The following is a 19816-nucleotide window of genomic DNA, read 5'->3' on the forward strand; positions in this document are numbered from 1 at the left end:
CAATGTCAGAAAACTAATTAAAATAAAAAAAACCATCGATTAAAATAACAACAATGTCATGAAACGAATTACAATAAATATACTTTTATAATGCTAATTAAGCTAAAATAATTTTATAACCCCAACTAAAATTTATGTATCACATTTTATCTAATTAAAATGGCAATTTTATAAAACCCACTAAAATGACACAAAGATAGTTAAAATAAAATAATTTCATAAAATGAAAATAACATTCAAAAAAGCTAATTAAAATAACAATATAAAACAGTATCATGAAGCTAATTAAAATAATTTATATTGCTAATTACAATTAGCAATTTAATAAAATCAATTAAAAAACAATCTCATAAAACAAATTAACATAACATGAAAAGAATTTAAAGAATAATATATTTTTATAAAGCTAATTAAATCAAAACGACAATTTCTTAATGGCAGTCAAAAATGATAATTTTATAACACCAAAACTAATTAAAATTAGTTTTATAAAATGTTATGAAACTTATTCAAACAGAATAATTTCATAAAATTAATTGAAATAAAATAATTTATTAAAAATTAATGAAAATAATATCACACTGAACTTAATACTATAAATAAATATTTGAAGATATTGAAAACAAAAAACAAAAATTTTAATTAAACAATAACCGGAAAAATATCCAGTAAATAAAACGGTGTTTAGTAAATCGTTATTTTTTTTTTTTTTATTTCCATACACCAAACATGGATATAAAATATCACTAAAACATCCGCTGGGTCATAAGCTTCATTTCAGTACCTGACTTGCCTGGGTGGATGGATTGCCTGTAGGCTGAGATAAACCACGTCACACACACACACACAGTATGAAAATTTATAATAGGATTACCTGATATGCTAGAAAACAAAAAAAGATCAAATTATTTTGTTAAAAGGAAAAAGTTTTACTTTTTTATTATACCTCCAACACCAAAAAAAAAAAAACTTTTTTCTAAAAATAAAGACATGTTTATCTAAAAACCCATCCAACCATTACTTAAACTTTTTATTTCTCGCACATCCATCCTTTATTTTCTGTTTTAACTTATTACATTGAAAAACTCAATAAAAGAATCAAAGGTGCTTGTCCAGAATTCTCCCTATATCATAAAAGAAAATTTGTATGATGTAGTTTTATTTTTAAAACAAGAAAATCAAATTCTGTGAGTAACCAAATATCTGCTGTCATGTACCATATTTTGAAAACAATCTAAAAAAAAAAAAAAGAAAAACAGATAATTCAACAATAATTCAAACTTGTAAGATTCCTCCTGTAATGCTTACAAATTTCTATTAATCACTTAAAAATGATTTTCTTTATAAAAAAAAAAATAAAACTACTTGATCAATTTATGTGATTTTTGGAATATGATATTTTGTTTTGTCACATTACATAGACTTTTTTATTTTTGTTTTTAATATAGGATAAATTCTGGACAAGAATCACTCACAGTATAAACGTAAAATGGAAATACACAATACAACTTGCTTTTTTTTCTTTAATAAATTAAACCATGCAACAAAAAAATAGAATTTTTAGTATAAAAAAATTTTTTATTACAAAAATAAACTCTGAAATTATATATATATATATATGGAGATGCTTATACAGAGAAAGACACAGATGAAAATCGCATTTCAAATAAAAACTTTCTGAAAAATTACATATCACTCAAAAATAAGTATTCACACCAAAAATTAGAAAAAAAAATTTCTACTAGAATATTTTATTGTAAGTTGCAGTTTTTTATTGCATTAATGTAACTGGCAGGGGCACTTGGCGTTGCCCGGTCGTAAAATGCACTTAAATTTATTTTAATTCATGCAGATTCCATATTTATTATTACAGAGCCAATTCTTTATTGAATATTATATCATGCCTAATATATAGTACTGATGTCAAAAGTTTAAAAAAAAAATTAAAAATAACTTGGGTACCATTAGCTAGAATCGAAACCAAAACATTTAGCATTTCAGTTGCGTTCCCTACCGTTTCAGCTATCGTCAGACGGATAAAGAAAGATTTAAAATTAAACCACTTTTAGCTATGAATGAATTTGCGTATGCACAAAATCAATAGAAATATGTTGACAAGTTGAAATGAACATTTTGCATTTCAACTTCCCGACATATTTCTGTATGCGTTACTAAATCCATCCAAACAAAGATTTTACTCGTTATAAACCATCCTTTGTGTTTGATTACTATTTCTTGTTATTGTCAGTGTCGTGTGACGAGTAATTTAAGAGTTTATAAGTTAAACACTTGCGCAGACATACATACATCTACCGTTTATTTATATTGATTTTGAAGAGTCATCTGAAAACAGGAGAGATAATTTGGCGCTTCTATATTATACAAACAAAAAAAAAAAATTAAATTTCAAGTGAAACAAGTGATCCCAAGTAATTGTTAGGTCTCAAATAGTAACACATGCAAAAATTAAGAAAAACGATATGGTAGAAATTATTAATGCAAAAAGAAATTTGTAAAAGGATGCGAAAAAGGGAAAAAGTTGACAGGGGAGATAATTACGTTCTGTTGCTTACGTCACATGATGAATATAATTCAAAATGTTGGACAAAATTTATTCGCCCATCTAAACTTTATTGAAAACAGTTTTTCATTAATAATTATTTTTCTATCTTCTCATTTCTCGTAATTTTTGGATATGTTACTATTTGCGACCTGACAATTACATAGGTACCATTTTTTTTACTTGAATTTTTATATTTTTTTTGTTATTATAATATAGAAGCACTGACAATTCAGTCAATTTTAACAAATTTTAAAATTTCTTTTAAAATGCAAAATACAATAAAATTTTACTTGATATTTTTCCCTAATTTTTTGTGAGGATAGTTATTTTGTCTGGCATGGAAATATTAGGTTGGTGCAAAAATGTAATTTTTTTGACATTCAACTTCATGTCAAAAAAAACATTATTTTTGCACCAACCTAATATATGAAAGTCTTTATTTGGAATGTGATTTTTTATCCATTTTCAACTGTATAAGCACAAAAAAAAAAAAATCCAAAACAGAATTCCTCACGACTTGTTATGGGTTTGCTGGTTGCATTTTGTAGAGACTTACGGAACCTGTCAAGCGATCCCCAGAACTGCTGTGGACGGAAGAGACGACCAGAAATACCTGTCACAGAAAAATATCAGTATTTTAAAAATCATTTTCAAGACAAATAAAACTCAACATGTACAGTTACAAACAGAAATAACCTGACAGTTTAACTATTTTCTTTTCTTTAACTTCCGAGGAAAGTGATATTACCATCCCTGCCCAAGTGGTGACAGGTTTGTATGCAAGATAATGGTTTAACATGACAACACTACTAACAACTTCGAGGAAAGTGTTCAGCTTCACCCGCTTTTACTGTGGTGGTGATGAGGGTCTCATCTGACTTGGTAACGATGCAATATTTTGGTGATTAGATATAGGTTGGAAATGTAAAAACAAACAGATATTGGATATTCAATTCATTAAGTATATAGTTGCATTTTGGGGGCTAAATTTCTTTATATATATATATATTTTTTTTTTTTTTTACTTGGAAGTTACCACATATCAAAGGCCAAAGGCCACTCGAGGATAAGAGTCAATGAATATAAGATGGTAGTGTAGTAATTGTTAATGGTGTAAATTGGGTAAAATTTGATTATTTATGGGGACGGCTCCACAAGAAGTTGTTTACATGGGATTTGAAGGCTACCATGTTGTATTCAACTGGGAAGCAGGCCAGCAGAATAGCGTTCCACAGGGAGGGCAGTTCTAAGAAAGAAGCTTTGTTTATGGAATCTGCATTTAGATTTAGGTACAGATTTAATATTCCCTCATTACTTGAATTTGATTATTTATGGGGACGGCTCAACAAGAATTTGTTTACATTAGATTTGAAAGCTACCATGTTGTATGCATATATATTCATATATATAATGTGTATGTGTTTATTTGCATTCATTAGCTGCTGCTGCTGCTACTACAAGAGAGTAAATATGGATCTATAAAAGAAAGGGCGGATGAAAGCAAGAGAAAAAAAAAAAGGAGGTCCGAACTCCTTACTTTGCCCGTTGTATTTGGCCGGCAGAAAAATCTTTTCTCTTTACAAATTTACTTAGAAATCCAACGTAAAAATAAAAACAAATTCTTATACACAAAAGGAAATTGATTTACCTACAAGTTTATCGGAAAGCAGAAAAAAAAGGGGGTCAGAACTCCTTCTCACTATTGTACTTATTCGCCCAATCAGCAGCAGTACTTTTCTTTATCTCCCAACTAACAACAAACTCACTCAAACGAGATAACATCCATAAAACGAATGACGCCTGTTGCACAAAAAAAAGTCAACATTATCACAGGGGACGGGCAACAAAGTTTACGATGTACATCCAGTAGTTTTCTTTTTAGAAAATAAAACTTAAATTTTCACCAAAATGTGCCAGTTGCCACGGATGTTGGTGAGGTCTAGTTGCAAGAGTTCTGTTGCTATCCTCTGCCATCTGTGGTCCATCCTTGTTCTTCACCGCTAAAGTGGACCTGGAAGCAATGGTAACTAAGTGGCAACTCCACAGCCCCAAATGGGCCTCACCACTGAATACCTTTTAAGGACATTTAATTTGAGAATTGTTGTAATATTTTTGACTAATAATGGGGTATGCTCCCTCAGAGATGGGAGATTCTATTTATAAACGCTGCTGCTGGGAAAAGACGAATCAAATTAATTCACATTCTGCTATTAACCAATCAGACACCAGAATTGCTCCATAAAAACTAAACCTTTTTTAGCATTCCAGTATGTTTTTTTTTTTTATTATTCGTGTCAACACGGGAAGGATCTTTTGCTCTTTGGCTACAACATTATAAAGTCCGGAACGTGTACAGAAAAGCTGTCTACCGACAATTCTTCATTTGCAGGACTTGTGTAGAATAACTACCCATCGGAAACTCTTCGGAAACTAAACATGACTTACAACTCAAGAACTTTGTTAAACTCAGGAATCTAAATGGAATTTCAAACTGAACTGTTTATATTTAATTTAAGTGTCTGCCATGCACGTTCAGCAGTCCCGTTTTAGTGTGGCGATCTAGGAGCTGATGTTTCATGCCTGATATGATGGCTAATTAGTAAAAGTTCAAAGTCTTTATTGGTGAATTCCGTACTGTTGTCAGAGCGAATACACTTGATTTCACTGTAGGGGGCCATGTCAGCTAGATTTTTCTTAGTTGCTAGCAGGGTATCAGATTTGTTCTGTAAAAAGTAAACCATTATTAAACCTGAATGGTCATCTATGAAATTCAACACATATCTATAATGTTCTCTGGCCATCGGTTCTACGGGACCGTTCAAGGCACAATGCACCATTGATAAGATTTTTTTGACCTTTTTGTCTGATATCTTGTTTTGATAGTTTGTCATTTTCCCTTGCATACAGATGTTGCAGTTGAAGGTTTTTGATGTTTGTATTTGTATTCCATCAACTACAGTCGGCAACTTTTTGATATCAGGAATATTGCAGTGTCCAAGAATTTTATGCCATGTCTGTAGATCATGGCAGGCGGTTTTTGATGGGACTATGCTATTTAAACAATATAGTCTTCCATTTTCTTTAATGTCGAATACAGTTCTATTCGGGTATACCAGTTTTGATTTATTGGGGCTAAAGTTTATATTTGCACCTTGTTTTGTGGCAGCTTGTACAGAAAATATTTTGTTTAAATTTTGGGATTAGAAGAGCATTTTCTAGAATACAGAAACACAGTTCACCTTTATTTTCTTTAGCGAGATTTTCGCATTGCCTCTTTTCAAAACGATATCATTGACTCGACTCCCATCAGCTAGTTCTACAAAATGATTTTGTGGCTTAAAGTTGGGATCAAAATTGATAAAATCGGATTCCTTTGTAATCACATGTGCCGTGGCCCCACAATCGACAAGAAAATTATTATTGTTTGTTGAAGCATCAAATGTACACGAAAATAAAAATGTATGTTCGCTAACAGAGCTCTCTACATTTTTAATGTAGTCGCCATTTTGAGTCCTGTATCTACATTGAAAACTCTTGTGATTAGGTCGTCCACAATTATAGCAAATAATTTTTGTACTTTTCTTAGGAAAAAACTTGCTTTTGGCAAAGTTGCGTTTTTTTTATTCCTGGCATGGGTATAATTCGATTTTGGTGTTTTTATGTGTGTATTTTTAAATTTCATGATATTTGTGGATTCGTTTTTTTCTGTGATCATTTTTTCAGTTTCTTCGTAACTTCTGAGTGCTACCTTGAATTGGCTAAAAGTCATGGGTTTTTCTTTCTGGGTTATCACGGTGGTAAATGGCTTGAAATCACTCGGTAATCCCTTAAGGACCATGGAAATTAACAGACTGTCACTTATAACTTCACCAGACATTTTTAAAGAATTTGCAGTTGTCTCGGCTCTTATAATATAATCAGTAATAGTTTTGGCTTCCATTCGTTTTAGAGAGGTCAGTTCAGTGTATAAAGAAATAATTTTGGGTTTTCCTTTCGATAAATAATGCTCTCTCAATATGTTTAATGCTTTGCAGCCGTCGTCCAGGGCTTCTCTCATTACCAGTGACAGACTTTGGTCATCTAAACACTGTATTAATTCCGCAAAGACAGTTCAGTTGCGTTCTTTTCAATGAAGTCGGGGTCGTTTCTGTTTTCAGGTTGTGTTTGTAGTACTTTGTGTAGCTTTTGGATTTGTAGATATCCTAGAAATTTAACTTGCCAAAATTCGAATTTTGATTCGGATCCATCAAAATAAAGACGCACGCTGGGCCCATAACCTCTAGAAGTGTAAGCCATTTTGACTTTCAGAACAGTTTCAGATGGTTCGCTGTTACACACAAGTCCTGGGAGGTGACTTGTTTGTAGTAGACAGTTCCACAGAACAAAATATTCTTACCGTGTCGAGACGGAAAAGAACATGTGAAATTGCTCCAAAAAAGGTTTAATATTTATGAAGCAATTCTGGTTTCTGATTGGTTGGTAGCAGAACGTGAATTAATTTGATTCGTCAGTTCTTAGCATCCGACTGTGTGGGATCATACCCCATTATACCCCAAAATATTGCAACATTTAATTCAGAGGGCAGATTGTTCTTATTTTGCCAGCAAAAGTGTGACTTACTATTTTTAGTTATTACCGCCTGTCGTAATAACTGAACCATAAAACTCCAGAAGATTATCAATGCAAACAGATTGTTAATCAATGCATTTATTCGTTGTGCCATGTATCCATGCACAGGTTCTAAAAAATTCTGAAGTTCGAAAATTATGGTTAAAGGAACACAAACAATAGCAATTGCATTTTGTTATTTTACTTTTCTTCCCCAAAACAAGAGATTTTTTTTTTTTTTAAATTAAAGATATTGCCACTTCGACATGAGGGCCTATTATCTGGGACCATGTTTACAAGGGACTATGTAAAGAGATGAGCAATATGCTTTTTTTACATTGCATTTAAACTTTTGCAAAGTTAGGAAAGCAGGGAACAGGGGAGGAATTCCAAAGTCTAGCAGTCTGAGAGAAGAAACCATTATACGGGGTGGAGCAGAGCAACTTGCTTATTTAAATAATTTAGATATTTCATAAAAGCAAGTTGTTCTGCCCCACCCTGTAGTAGAAGGCTTCCCGGCAAACCGGGATCTCTTCAGTGAAGGGATGCTAGACGGGTTAGTCAGAGATATGTATGTCAAGGGGGCATAAGTGCCACGAGTTTATCAGAGCACGTGCCATTAAAGTACTTGTAAAACAGGCACAGGGATGCAATATTTTGGCGATGGGACAGAGGTTGAAGTTTGGTTGATAGTGCGGGACCTATTAGATGTCTGGGGAAAATACGCAAACAGATGATCGTTAAAAATTCTGTTCACTTGCACACTTCCGAACAACTCAAAAAGGTCTGTCAGCAAATCTAACAACACAGATTCTTTAAATACTTTGGTCGATTCAACACAATTTAAAATATTTCTTTCTTTCTTACACCTGAAAGTATCCTGTACCTCTACAAGTGTCCACCATTCACCCATGTATGGAGTATTGTTGTCACGTTTGCTACTAGTTTCTCACTTCTGGGCAGGGTTCAAAAGAGAGTCGCCAACCTAATAGGTCTTGAACTGTCATCTAGGCTTTAACCTCTGTCCCAGCGACGAAATGTTGCATCCCTCTGCCTGTTTTACAAGTATTTTAATGGTGAATGCTCCGACGAACTAGAAGCCCTTGTACTCTCTTGACATAAATACCCCGATAAATCCAACAAGCAGCAAAGTCCCACCCCTACACATAAATCCATAGATGTAAGAAAGCCTTCTACTCTAATAGTTTTTTCCCCAGAACTGCTAAACTTTGGAATTCCCTTCCAGGTTCCTGCTTCCCCAAGTGTTCAGACATACAAAAGTTCAAGTGTAATTGTGAACAGACATCTAGCTGGTCAACTCCCTACATAGTATCCTTGCAACTTATGTCCCAGATAGTAGCCCCCTACATCAAAGTGGCACTGTGCCTTGTTTGGAGTGAAAATGTAAAAACAAAAAAAAAATTTACTTTCAAATGTTGAGATTTCAGCCAAATTATTTACTTGAATTACAATTGATTAAAATTTAAAAAGAAAAAAAAATTATTTACTTGAATTACAATTGATTAAAATTTAAAAAGAAAAAAAAATTATTTACTTGAATTACAATTGATTAAAATTTAAAAAGAAAAAAAAAATTGTTTACTTGAATTACAATTGATTAAAATTTAAAAAGAAAAAAAAAATTATTTACTTGAATTACAATTGATTAAAATTTAAAAAGTAAAAAAAATTATTTACTTGAATTACAATTGATTAAAATTTAAAAAGAAAAAAAAAATTGCTTACTTGAATTACAATTGATTAAAATTTAAAAAGAAAAAAAAAATTATTTACTTGAATTACAATTGATTAAAATTTAAAAAGAAAAAAAATTGTTTACTTGAATTACAATTGATTAAAATTTAAAAAGTAAAAAAAATTATTTACTTGAATTACAATTGATTAAAATTTAAAAAGAAAAAAAAATTATTTACTTGAATTACAATTGATTAAAATTTAAAAAGAAAAAAGAAATTGTTTACTTGAATTACAATTGATTAAAATTTAAAAAGAAAAAAAAAATTATTTACTTGAATTACAATTGATTAAAATTTAAAAAGAAAAAAAAAATTGTTTACTTGAATTACAATTGATTAAAATTTAAAAAGAAAAAAAAAATTATTTACTTGAATTACAATTGATTAAAATTTAAAAAGAAAAAAAAATTATTTACTTGAATTACAATTGATTAAAATTTAAAAAGAAAAAAAAAAATTATTTACCTGTAATTACAATTGATTAAAATTTAAAAAGAAAAAAAAAATTATTTACTTGAATTACAATTGATTAAAATTTAAAAAGAAAAAAAAATTATTTACTTGAATTACAATTGATTAAAATGTAAAAAGAAAAAAAAAAACACTTGGATTTTATTAGACTTGCCTGTTTCTTAAATTTATAAGCCGTTACTGCACTTCCAAATCTTGCCTTTTCTTCATTGGTCGAGAATTGCAAAGAAGCCTGTCAAAAAAAATCCAAAGTTACTATGGTGGACATTTATGGTCAGATAATTGCAACAGATCAAAGGAATCTCCAGGATGTTTTAGGAGTAAAAAAACACCCCCTTTGGGGCTTATTTTTTATTTTTCTCCAAAAATTCATACTTGTATCTAAATAGGGGTTTTGAATGGTACCGAATTCAAGTTAATGCATCGTTTTTTCATGAAACGGTGTCATTTGGCTGTTTTACTTTGATGTTTTATATCAGGCCAGGGGTTTAAATGGGGAAAATAGCCAAAATCAGTCGGGGACCATTTTGGCTTGTTTTTTTTTTTTATGAAGAAAATCATTTTTAAGCAATTAACGGGAATCCATACATAAATTTTGATTCTTTGATTCTGTAATGTAAGAAGTTAAAAATAGAAAAGGGTAAAAAACTAGTCAACAATAAGTGTTAGATTCTGACCCAGAAAACAGCAATTCTTCCTCCTTTGTCAGAATCATCACTCATGGAATGTTGTTATGAAAAGGGACCGATCCCAGTAATTAAACTAGATAAGTTTGAAAATGATATTAGGAAAAGGCTAGACTCGAACCCAGTATGCAAGTGTTAAAAGAGAAAAGATATTGAAATGCTAGGAATGCAGAACGAGTGTCATTGTTTGTGCAAATAACTAAATATTATTTATATCAGAGATAGATATTTAATTTAGGAATACAATCGGTTGTTCATTCTTTTACAAAAAACTGGATATTAAATATGTCAGTTAAAAGAATGGACAATGCGAGCTTAAATAATGATTAATAAATAGGTTAGATATTGGACAATTAAAATTGGGAATTCTTTGTTTGCGAAAAGTGTGTTTGGATATACATAGGTAAAATCCATGTGAATAAATTTCACATGTAGAAAGGCGTGCCTCCAACGTCATCGAGAAAGGAGATTCTCAATATATTGAGACAAAGTTCGAAGTTAGAGAGAAGAGTTGGAGTTAGTCATTTAGCAGACGAGAGTCGGACAGCGACTTAGTGAGAGCTGATGCCCTTTTGGAGGCGAGAGGGGGGAAGAGGAGACCATGTAGTCGGAAAAGCTTGAATTCCTGACAATCATTAATCATCCAGCTGGTATGAATAAAGAATCACCATATTTTGCGCCGCTTGGTACACGAGGACTCTCTGCTTGCGGAGGCAAGATGAACTGAATCTGCAAAAGAGAAGCGCGCAGCGCGAAATGCTGAAGTGGCCGTCTTCAGCCACTGGTGTCCAACATGTGGCAGGGGTTTCCGCGCCTAGATTGGACTGATCAGCCACCTGCGGACATACAACTAGTTGTCTATGGTCATAATCGACTCCGATTGACGAACACACACACATATTTTGTAAACTTGTCTCGTCATCGTCATCACTTGAAAGGTAAATGTGTTTTGTCTATCATCTCTTTAATGAACTTTGTATAACCCCCCTCAAGTATTATGTGTCCCCTCCTCCATCATCAGTAATGATTCTCCCCCTCCGAAATAAAAGAACTGTATTACACATTCCTGCAGTAATGAATTTGTGTTTCTTATGTGTTATAAATATGAACTGTGTATGTGTAATCTATACAAATGTCGTTATCATCTTTGTTCCGAGTCCCTTTTATATAATGTCTCAATATGTATCCGCTACACAACAATGTGAGAACTAAAGGACAAAATAGGGGAAGCCGAAAATAAACCAAAGGCCCACTTTTTACTCTCCTTAGTTAAATGTTAGGAGGTGGAAGGAGAGATAAGGTTGACAGATCAAAGTCACCATTTTTTTATGGAAATTATTCCAGACACGGCCTGAAGCCATTTAATGTAAGGAGCTAAAAAAAATGTCTTCCAGGTCTAAAACCAGCCAACGATAAAACGATAACTTTGAGATCAATAGATTCCGATCCAAAAACAGCAATTATCCCCCTTTTGTCAGAAACATCGCTCATTGAATAACAATTATTATTGGAGAATGCGTTAATGGACATAAGATATTTTTTCTTTTTTTTGTTATGAGGTGGAAGGATGCAAATCAAAGTTACCTTTTCCCCTGGACAAGGGACAATTGCCGAGTGGCGACACTGGGAAGTTGCATTGCCCAGCGGGAAGTCATTACCACCAAAATAAATGTAAACGCGTCCAGATTCCACTGAAAAACCAATTTTCATTTGTTAGTGTTGTATCATGTCATTAGCAATATAATTATGTTCTTTGTTACAATGTATTCAAAAAATATTACTTTGTCCGAACCATACAATTGCTAACAAATAATTACCTAAATATTAAACTATTAGGATTATGTTTCTGGATTTTGTAGATGAGGATTGATAATTTGGATTATTCAGGCTACTGTTTTCATCTTTAGTGTTATTTTCGCAAGGCTTCAGTTAGTGATGGGGCGATTCCAATATTTTCCCCAAAATTTGATACAATTACTGATTCTTTTGCGAAATTCCTGATTCCAATTCTTTATAAACTTCCATATGTTAAACTATAGTATTATTTTCTCCCGATTACCATAAAAACACATGTTAAATGAGCAGATATTTTAAGATTTTAATTTTATCGGTAGTTTAAAACCAATATTTACTATTTTAACATTACTACCAATAATGGAATGTTGGTTTTTAAAACAAAATCACATAAAAAAAAAAAAGACAATTAAAAGAATTGTTTTTAGCATCGAAATATAAGCATAAATTTTCTTATAGCGATTCCAATACTCCAAAAAAGTTCCAATTTTTCCGATTCTAATCCAGAAGAGTGTAACTGAAAACTGAAGTACTTTATCAACAAAAAGAATTCAGAAATAAAATAACATAAATCGCTAAGTGAAACCAAAACTGGTAATGCTCTGCTAGTTAGTAATGACAAAAGTCCCAGAACTTCATAAAAAATATTCACAACTCAAAAAAAATTGCAAAGAAATTCACAGACATTAAGATTCTAAACAGCGTTCACTATCCGCAACTTGATGTTTGTCTGACTTTTAGCCTTTTATCTGTCTAACTCTGGATCCGCATGGAATTTAAAACAGAATCCTTCATTTAATTTACGGCTGTAGCATGCTCTTGTTCCATCAGCCATGACCAAGTAGAACTCTTAATTCACAATTGTATTTTGTGTTGCCCGTACGATTGATTGAACCTTAAACCTTTAGAATAGTAACTTACAACTGAATTTTACCAAATACTTTATCCACTATGCCACGGATCATTGTGTATACAACTTGAAGAAGGTCGGAGCTTACATCGACCGAAACATTATGAAAATAACACTCAAGATAAGAACGGTAGTCCGAAGAATCCAAATAATGAATAATCAATCCTCATCTCAAAATTTCAGAAACAAATTTTTATTCAAATCTTCTCATAAATGGATTTTTAAAATAAAATATTTTTTATTGAAACAAAAACGAACATATATTCCTAAGATTTCGGAGACCAGAATGTTACGATTGCAAAAGTTACAAATATGAATTTCTTTTTAAATAAAAGAAGCCATCTGACAATTTCTGAGCTGTTGATAAAGTGAACAAACAAAAGAATTTATAAAAAAAACAAACAGTACTCACCTCCAGAATTTCCTAATATTTCATTCTTGCGAAAAGGTGACGAGATGATAAGGTCATCTATGTTATCCCTATTAACATCTGCAAACTGAAGTAAAATTAACACATAGTTTGTTTAAAGCATTGTGCATATCGTATAAGGGTGCTGTGTGTCGTTAATGCAGTACTAGCTTGAACCAACTTACTTCTGTTCAAGTTAAGTGCAGAGAGATTGAAAGGTTAAGATTGACAGGCTTCAAAATTCATTGACTTCAGCTTACGGGTCCATTGCACCTGCATGCTAGCAAGGGTCATGAGGCAGGTCAGTGCATTTTGAGTGCGAACCAGTTAATAGGATTTTACCACCCTAACGGGAACGAGGAAAATAAAGAGCCAGGTACATCCAAGGATGGAGTACTGTTGCCATATCTGGGCAGGAACTGCTAGAAAGACGTTATTCTGCCTTGAAAGAGTTAAAAATAGACTTTGTAGCCTAGTGAGGGATGCCCTTTACTCTTCCCTGCAACCTCTTTCCCACAGAAGAGACGTTGTCTCTGCTTTATTGTTATTTTCATGGCAAGTGCTCATCTGATCTCTAATCTATGGTCATCCCTCGTCAAACTTTCACAAAAAACATTTATCTAGCTGAAACCGCTATCAATAATTTGCCCGTCATTCTTTATCTGTGCCTAAACCTAAACGTAGATTCCATGAACAAAGCTTTTTTTCTTAGAATTGCACGCCTGTAAAACTTTCTTCCGTTTACCTGCTTTCCAACTTATTACAATTTTGATCATCTTCAAGTCCAATGTAAACAAATTCTTATGTAATCCAATTTACCAAATTTCCACTACTAACAATTACTACGATAATTTTCCCATTCACTACTGTATACTCATTAGGACTTATCCTTAAGTGGTCTCCAGACTTTGATACGTGGTGACACCTTTGTGTAAAAAATAAAAAAAAAAATAGATAGGACGCACATGTTTCTCGGCAGTTAATCAAAAGACAGAGAGTTCTTTAGTCAGACTCGGATCAATCAGTCAGAATGGGAAAGTCTTGGAGTCACGATGAGAAAACAGAAAAAGAAGAAAAAGATCTGAATCGATTAAACGATACAGAGACCTTTTCAGAGAACGAGGAAAATCAGGAATAAAGGCTATCTCTAAACAATAATATCCAAGTTGTATTTTAATACATGCGATTGGGGACCGCTTGCAAATTTTATATTCCCAGGGAACTTCCTCCAAAGGAGGAAGTTTGTTTGTTGGTTGTTTTTGTTTTACAGCATATCAACTTTTTTTAGGTTATTTAATGCCAAATCCAGTGATTTTGAAGAAAAATTTTAATAGAATATATTTGTTTTTTCAAATCGGTTTCTATTTAACCCATAGTTGGGACTCTATACAAACAAAGATGATCATGGCCATGTCATAATGACATATAACAAAAGGATTTTAGTGCTTGTTTAGAATTATACTAATTAAAAATAAAATTTCATGACTAAGCGAGTTGTAGTGTATTCATCGGCTATAATGAAATAAATAATGCGGAGAAAAATCAATTTCTACAGGCAACTGGGGACCATCTATGCATTTTTTTTTTTTTACTTAGAAGTCACTACTTATCAAGGCTCGAAGGCCACTCAAGGATAAGTCTTAATGAATGTAACGTAGTAGTTTAATAATCATTAATGGTGTAAATTGGGTAGAATTTGATTTATTTATGGGAACAGCTCAATAAGAACTTGTTTGTATTAGATTTGAAGGCTACCATGTTGTATTCAACCAGGAAGCAGGCCAGCAGAACAGTGTTCCACAGGCGGGCAGTTTTCGGAAAGCTTTGCTCATGGAATCTGCATTTAGATTTAGGTACATATTTAATATTCCCTTCATAGTTCCTCCTTCAGAAGCCAAGTCAACCACCTAGGGTAATGTCATACAACAAACAACTCAATTCGAATTATCTAAACCAAAATCAGCCTTATACTAAATACAGTTTAGTATTAAAATCATCAAAAATCATTTTTTTTAATTAAAAAAACCCAAAGAAACTACTTGATCAATTTACCTAATATGACATCTTCATTCCATGAGGAGTATATACACCATAAAGACTTTTCCAACATATCTAACAGTCCCAGCCAATATAATTAATTCTCAGGAGAGAATTAATGGAGAAATTCTTACCAGTAATGACACTAAGAAACTAAGGAGAAGACCTGTCAAGCAGGCATAAACGAAATATCAACGCTTTGATCTAAAGGGGATGTGCCTATCATTTTATTGTGTTTAATATCCAGGTAGCCCGCCGTGGTGCCAGGACATAAGAAATGTCTTCATAGCATAGTGAAACTGAGTTCTTGAGCAATTGATAGTAACACAGTAGGATATTAGATGAAATGATATTCAATTTCTCACGGCACAACTTTGATGACCAACGCCAAATAATTACACTCTTGGATTTTGACAACATAGAATGAGTAGTAGCCTGATGAAACAGGACCCTTAGACATCTGCGGTCTTCATCAGAGTGGCAACCTTTTTGCGAGCAGATACCAAGTGATAACCTGAAACCCAGGAAATGATAAAATTGGAGACATCACAAGGTAGAGAAGGAGTAGATTAGAGTATCTTTTGATCTTTAATTTCTCACCTGTAATGTGGCACCGAACAAACCAAAGAATCTGTCACCAGAGAAAGCGGTCAAAAAATTATTCTGATGATGTAAAGTTGAGACATTGAACAAATAGACGGTGCCGGCCTGATAAAACGTCAATGGAAGAAATCTGTCAGAACCTTCAACATCTGAAAGTTAAAAAAAAAAAAAAAAAAAATATTGATAAATTTGGAATATGTTTTCCAAAATAAGTACGAGTTCAAACCTCACCAGGGCATAAGTATTTTTATTTTACTTTGACATTGTCCTAGAATAAACTGTAACATTTCATATTATAATATTAAACAGATTGTTTTACTTGCTGCCTCTGTAAACTACATAATTTATGGAAATTAGAACTCTGGGTGACACAGTGTAAGCTTGCTAATTATATATATATATATATATATATATACTAGCAGGCTGCCAAGCATAGCCCGGTCATAAAATACACATAATATTATATTTTAATTTATACAGAAACTGAGACATGTGCATCCAAGTATTATGTTTTTCCTAAACAGTTCTCTTCTTGTAAGTAAAAAAAAATATGAGCCGAGATCAAAACCAAAACTTAAACATAGTGAGTCAAATACGATAGCCATTAGACTGGCTTGCCACGATCTTTAAATAATGTTTTCAAACCTACTTATTTTTAACGTGATGAATCTGTCATGTGAACCATACACACCTGCGCATTCATGAAACAAATAAAAATTTGATGCCACCTCTCATGTATCAATTCTTCAATTTTGACTACTTAGCAGCCTGTTTTTCCAGACAAAAACCTATTGATGTTTTTCATGTCTGAATATCCCATATACCAAATTTCAAGTTTGTAGATCAAAAATCCGTTGAGTATATAGGTTGAGAAGTGTCCTTATATACACACATTTTTCATTTTATATATATATATATATATATATATATATATATATATATATATATATATAAAGTTATAAAAATATATATGGCAATTAAGCTACACAGAATATTCCGCATTTCATTCTCGTATATCTATATATAAAATATATTCATTGCAAATAAATTATGTTTGTTTTATTCTCAAAGTAAATTCAGGCATGAATTTGTAGTTTGCAATTGGTTTTATATCCAAGTAACGTTAGCTAACTAACCAATCAGATTTGTTAGTTATATTACCTCCACTCTTACCCAGGCTATCTTTTCCATTAACCAATTATCACACCCTTTGCTTGAGAGGGGTTTGGGATCAAATAAACAACAATGAAGTTAGTTTGATATATGCTAATTTATCTGTTCTATTTATTTTGTTATCTATCACCATTTTATTTAACTGTTTTTTATATACTTATCCTAAAGTACAGTTTATTCTGTGTCTACAGTTAGTTAGTATTTTGTTTCTACAGTTTAGTAATTTTAGGGAGATCTTTAAAATTTTTGGTTTCTCATGCAAGCATAATCTACATGGGTCGTCTAAATATTTGCATGTCATGAATATTCCTGCACATTCTCAATTAAAAATTAACCACTTAACCAAAGGTATTGTTTACCAAGCCACAATATTTACATATTAAAACCCAAAGTAAAAACACAGTTCTTGTCCAGAATACCACCTTTATTAAAAAATAAAAATAAAGAATCATCTCTATGACGTACATACATTGACAAGAGGAGAATATTATATTCCAAAAGTTATGTAATGGGAATTCATAGACATTGCAACATACATCTTGCAAGTTTGAATTATTGGGTTATCTCCGTTTGTTTTTGTTTTTTTTTAATGGCAAACAAGATGGTGGTTTTTCTGTTGTTCATAAAATTTGACTTATTTAAAAATAAAACTACTTTATCAATTTGTATGATTTTGTGAATATATTTTCGTTTCATCACAGGTACATACATCATACAGCTTTTCCTGGACAAGAATAAAAACTACAATGTATATTTAAAAGTAAAATTATTTATGGACAAATATTTCATTATTGTATAATTCATCAGCGTGGCTGAACCTGGTGAGATTTGAAACCAGAACCCTAGAGTTTGTAACCTGATCCTCTACCACCGAGTTAATCCCCACTAGTACTATATGTATTAGCTTTTTTTTTTTTTTGTTTTCTTTATTTTGTTTGCAATACTTTTGGACGGAAAACTCTCTACCTATTATTTTAATGGAATGTGCTCTGACGAACTTGTAGCACATCATGTGCCCTTTCGACATAAATATCTCTGATTAACCTGACAAGCAGCAAAATCCCACCCCTTCACTGTTAAGGTCTCCAGATGCCAGAAAGCCTTCTACTCTAATAGCTCCTGTCCATGAACTGGTAGACTTTGGAATGACTCCTGTCTTCTGTTTCCCTGACTGTAATGTGAAGAAACTTCTCGCTGCTCAACTTCCTACATAGTGCTCCTAGAGACATGATCCCAATTCACAAATAGTAACTCCTAATGCCTAAATGGAATATTCTTCCTTCGCCTATATGAAGAGCAACATATTCTTTAAATATAATTATCCATGGACACATATTTTGCCATTTTTCTATTCCGATACATACGAACATAATCAGATATATCTGAATATAATCAGAAATATCTAGATATAATTAGATATATCTAAATATAATTAGATATATTTACAAGTATTCATATATATATATGAAAGTATTCAGATATACTAAAAATATTTATATACTTGCAGGGAGACCCGACGTTGCCTGGGATTGAATGATGATCAACAAATATTTCACACTCCTATATTTTTATTGTCATTGAAATCCGTAAAATCGCCTGGGAGGAAGCTTCACGTACCTCTATGCGGTAACTTAGTCCAAAATATGTTATTCTACATTGCACTCTAGAGAACCTACTGTTTCTTTTATAAAATTATTTTATATAAACTTCTTTCCGGTTAACGGAAAAAAACCATTAAGAAATTTACGTGTGGGGTTTGAACCTACAGACCACATTATGCAAAAAAAAAAAAACGTACATTTTCAAGTTTTATAAAATTCTTGGCAGGTAATGAAAAGAAAAATAGGAAATTTACATGCAGCGTTTGAACCTACAAACCAAAAAAAAAAAAAAAAAAAAAAAACATGCTATCAACTTACCTACAGTATAATTTTCACGACCCACTGTTCTATCATTGCTGCTAAGCAATGACATGGAAAAAATGGCATTACCAATGATACATAAATTAAAATAACAGTTTCAATTATCAATGATTATCGGGGGTATTCTGAGACAAAACTTAACTAAGATCACTCCCAGACTTATACACTAAAGTTCTGTAAATTTTAATGGGAATCTGTTCAGCTGTTTTGGAGTCTATAAGGAACGAACACACACACACACAGAGGCAAAGTTGCATTTATATAATTGTAGAGATATATATGTATACAAAAGTATGAGCTTAAGTATATTAAGGAATTGAGAAATAATACCTACATTATATATATTATGTGTGAACTAGTGAGGGGTACCCGGCATTGCCTGGGTGTTTGTAGGTGTGTGTGAAAAAAAAAAACAAGTGCCCGCGAAAAATAAACGAAGCTTTTACGACGCGCAGTTTGGAAATAGTAAAGTGTGAAAAAAAAAAAAAAAACAGGTGCGCGTTTTTGATTGACGTGACGGCGATAGGTATTCAGCAGTTAGCATTTTGTGCGGGAAAGTTTTTAATGAGGTCAATAAATCGGTTTGTTTGTTTTTAAAAACCCGCTCCCCCGTGTGATATGACGAAGTTGACATTGACCAAACGTTCACTGGCTCTGGGCCTGTTATTAGAGTCGAGTTTCGCTTTTTTTTTATACCGAAAACCGAATGTAACTCGTGCCAATGCGGGAAATGTGGAATAATTAACGTTTGAAAGTCAATAAAATTAAATGACCTTCACCTTCACCGAGGTGCACGACTTATATGATCTTCACCGAGGTGCGCGACTTGACACAAAAAAACCAGCCTCTTAATCACCTGCTAACGCACGCGTCACTGTAACGT

The 19816-nt window shown here is 32.3% G+C and overlaps 1 protein-coding gene across 3 annotated transcripts in view; it reads right to left on the reverse strand.

The window, feature by feature from the left end:
- Window positions 1–2673: 2673 nt before the first annotated feature.
- LOC145296124 (phosphatidylinositol-glycan-specific phospholipase D-like) overlaps window positions 2674–19816 on the reverse strand; it is a 92803-nt gene continuing 75660 nt past the window's right edge. For 2 of the 3 annotated variants that reach the window (XM_080142275.1, XM_080142276.1), the window contains 5 exons: window positions 15836–15987; window positions 13202–13286; window positions 11670–11776; window positions 9554–9631; window positions 2674–3176 (listed from right to left, as the gene is read on the reverse strand). In XM_080142275.1, coding sequence (XP_079998401.1) covers window positions 3084–3176; window positions 9554–9631; window positions 11670–11776; window positions 13202–13286; window positions 15836–15987 — 515 coding nt within the window. In that variant the 3' untranslated portion in view covers window positions 2674–3083. The remainder of the gene's footprint in view (window positions 3177–9553; window positions 9632–11669; window positions 11777–13201; window positions 13287–15835; window positions 15988–19816) is intronic. The other variant, XR_013869970.1, reaches the window with a different exon arrangement.

This window comes from Euprymna scolopes, chromosome 16 (assembly GCF_053919585.1).
Source record: "Euprymna scolopes isolate OS-2025 chromosome 16, ASM5391958v1, whole genome shotgun sequence".
Classification (NCBI taxonomy): Eukaryota; Metazoa; Mollusca; class Cephalopoda; order Sepiida; family Sepiolidae; genus Euprymna; species Euprymna scolopes.